The 2,668-nt window shown below is 33.9% G+C and overlaps 1 protein-coding gene across 1 annotated transcript; it reads right to left on the bottom strand.

Annotated features, from left to right (window-relative positions):
* Nucleotides 1-435: 435 nt before the first annotated feature.
* Nucleotides 436-2,298, bottom strand: LOC145062598 (GATA transcription factor 21-like). Its single transcript, XM_079010178.1, has 3 exons — nucleotides 1,798-2,298; nucleotides 1,188-1,586; nucleotides 436-1,067 (listed from the first exon to the last, which is right to left on the bottom strand). Exons 1-3 carry the CDS (start codon nucleotides 2,005-2,007, stop codon nucleotides 693-695), a joined length of 984 nt encoding a protein of 327 aa, XP_078866304.1. The 5' UTR covers nucleotides 2,008-2,298; the 3' UTR covers nucleotides 436-692.
* Between the last annotated feature and the right edge of the window lie 370 nt (nucleotides 2,299-2,668).

The following is a 2,668-nucleotide window of genomic DNA, read 5'->3' as shown; positions in this document are numbered from 1 at the left end:
AACAAAAAAATCGTTCGCACCAAGCCATATTTTATAATACAATTTAGAACTTTCATGATGCGTTTTTTAAAAAAATCCAAAAAATGTGGTGTGGTTTTGACTCTAAATAAACCACATAATAGTGCACCGCGAACACCCTAATTAATTAAGGTTGATATTGTCATCTATATAGTGTAAAAAAATGTGTCAATAAGATATATTGAAGTTTCATTATTTTGGACGTGATTTAAACCGTCACTGTAACTAAATATGTAAATATATTAAAACAATTAAATAACTTGATCCATCAGCAATTTTGGGTTGATATTGTGTAGTGTAAAAAAATGCGTCAATAAGATATATTGTAGTTTAATTATTTCGGATGTGATTTAAAGTTTAAACCATCACTGTAACTAAATATGTAAATATATTAAAACAATTAAATAACTTGATCCATCAGCAATTTGATTATCATATTCTTACGGAATAGATGGTTTACACACACTAATTTTTTACTATTCCATCTGTTGGAATTATTATTAAATCTCTCAAAGATCTTATCACACAACTATGATTAACCCTATTTTAGCTAATTGAAAAATACATATTAAGATTCTGAATAGCTATAGCTCACTTGGAAAAACATAAATTAAACAAAATTACTCCCGATGAATTTAAAAAAAAAAAAGAAGAAGAAGAAGAAGAAACTCAATCTATTCATGAACGTAGCCACAAGAAAGTGCCATCAAAAGAATTGCAGCTTCCTTCTCATCTTGTGGAAACACTCGATGAAATGTTAAGTTTTTGTTTAAGCTTACTAAGAATTCTTCAACACAGTTCTTTCGTGTTGGAGTAGACGAAGATGGCGATGGGTTTGTGCTTATTTCCTGCGAGTATTGTCGTTTCTTGTACTTTGTAATGTAACCGTTGTTTGGTTTCTTATGATCTTTATGCAGAACTTTTGTAGCTTTCAATGAGGTTGGTTTATCATCAAAAACAACTTTTCCAGTTTCTGCCGCTGCAGCGGCCGCCGCGGCCAATGCTTTCCTGGCTTTCCGTTGCCGGATTCCACATGCATTGCAGAGTGACTGCAAAAGAAAGAACATGAAAAATCACGTTACTAAGTTTAAACAAAGAGAAAAGGTGATAAAGTATAAAATCATAACTTCTCATCGATTTTTAATTGTGCTGTAAGAACTTGAGCATACCTTAGGACCTCGAGGTCCGCTACGCCATAGAGGAGTCTTGGTGGTGTTGCAGTCAGAGCAAACCCTAACTGGGATAGTGAAATTGTTGTTTGACGAATTACTATTGGAAGAGTTTGAGTTAGCATTTTCTTCCATTAATGGAGACGATGCTAGTACTTCTTTATGGTCTTGATGATCTTCAAGCTTCAGTAAGGTGTTTAGCTTCACTGGATCGGACTTCTTCATCTTAAGCATTACTCGCATCTTCGAAGACATCCACTTCACTTGATTTTCGTCATTCATATGATCATAAGTTTCCCTCTTCCATAACGAAAATTTAAGCCCACCAATGTTCTTGTCTCCCTCATCTCGATTCTCTACATGAAGATTATCGTATGCTTGTGATCCAAAGTTATCACCCTACATAGCATCAAGAAACAGATCAGAAAACCTTGAACAGAAAAGATTCTTGTTTTGGAAATTGCACAAAAAGCCAAGAAAACCCCTTTTCAAGTCAAGAATTAACTGTTCAAGAAACTTGGAATGAAGAAGATTCTTGATTTGTGAATTGCATAAAAATCTAAGAAAAACCCATTTATAATTCATGAAAAATCAACCCCATTTCTATTACCTCAAGTTGTGATGGATGTGATTCTCTATCAAAAACACCATCTTGATCATTAGGGTTGAAGAAAAGATGGCAAGTGAGAGAGTTCGAAGAAGAAGAAGCTTGAGAATTAGGGCTCAAGAACTGGTGCTCAATGTGCTGATCACTAGGGCTAAAGAATTGGTGCTCATTGTAATGATCATTAGACGTCGAGTTTAAGAAAATCGGAGTCATCTATATATATCAATCGATGTGAACAAAGAAAAAAAAAATACAAAGTATCGTCGAGTAAACTCCACTTTTTAGAACCAGAAAGTAAATTGGACTTAAAGGGGGTGTGCACACACTCTTTGGTTGCAGCTGGTTAATGCATTCAGATGAGTTCAAGAAACATGAATATATGCGTAAGTTATATATGTATATCTGTGTGTGTTTTCGGTGTTTTGTATGCGTTATATATCAACCAATGAAGAAGTTTAAAGGCAAAAAAGACGCCACACAACCCTAATATATATTGACAAACCCTATCTGCAAAATGCTAATTCTGTGCCAGTTGAAAAAAAAAACATGATATATTTGACAAGATAAAGCTTCAGCCACACATATATACATTTTGTGATAGACCTTCACATGATCCACCATTTGTTGAGCTTTTGGTAACAAGAGACATTTCTCTACTTTTTGTGTTTTTCTATACCACCTGAGCTTAACTTTTTTATTTCCTCAAGAAAATAAATTTTAAGAAAACGCAAGTTAAAAACAATCGTGAAGTTGAACCTCATTCTACCTATGCCAAAGCTAGTCATTACAGTTGCACTTGCACCTCATGATACGTAGCCAATTAATGCTCGAAAACATCCATTTTTTTGGAATGACCTAAATTATTAAGAAACTA

Source organism: Lactuca serriola, chromosome 7, assembly GCF_051521515.1.
Source record: "Lactuca serriola cultivar US96UC23 chromosome 7, Lser_US96UC23_V15, whole genome shotgun sequence".
Taxonomy (NCBI): domain Eukaryota; kingdom Viridiplantae; phylum Streptophyta; class Magnoliopsida; order Asterales; family Asteraceae; genus Lactuca; species Lactuca serriola.
The sequence above is the reverse complement of the archived record's forward strand: the minus strand, read 5'-3'. Positions and strand labels throughout refer to the sequence as shown.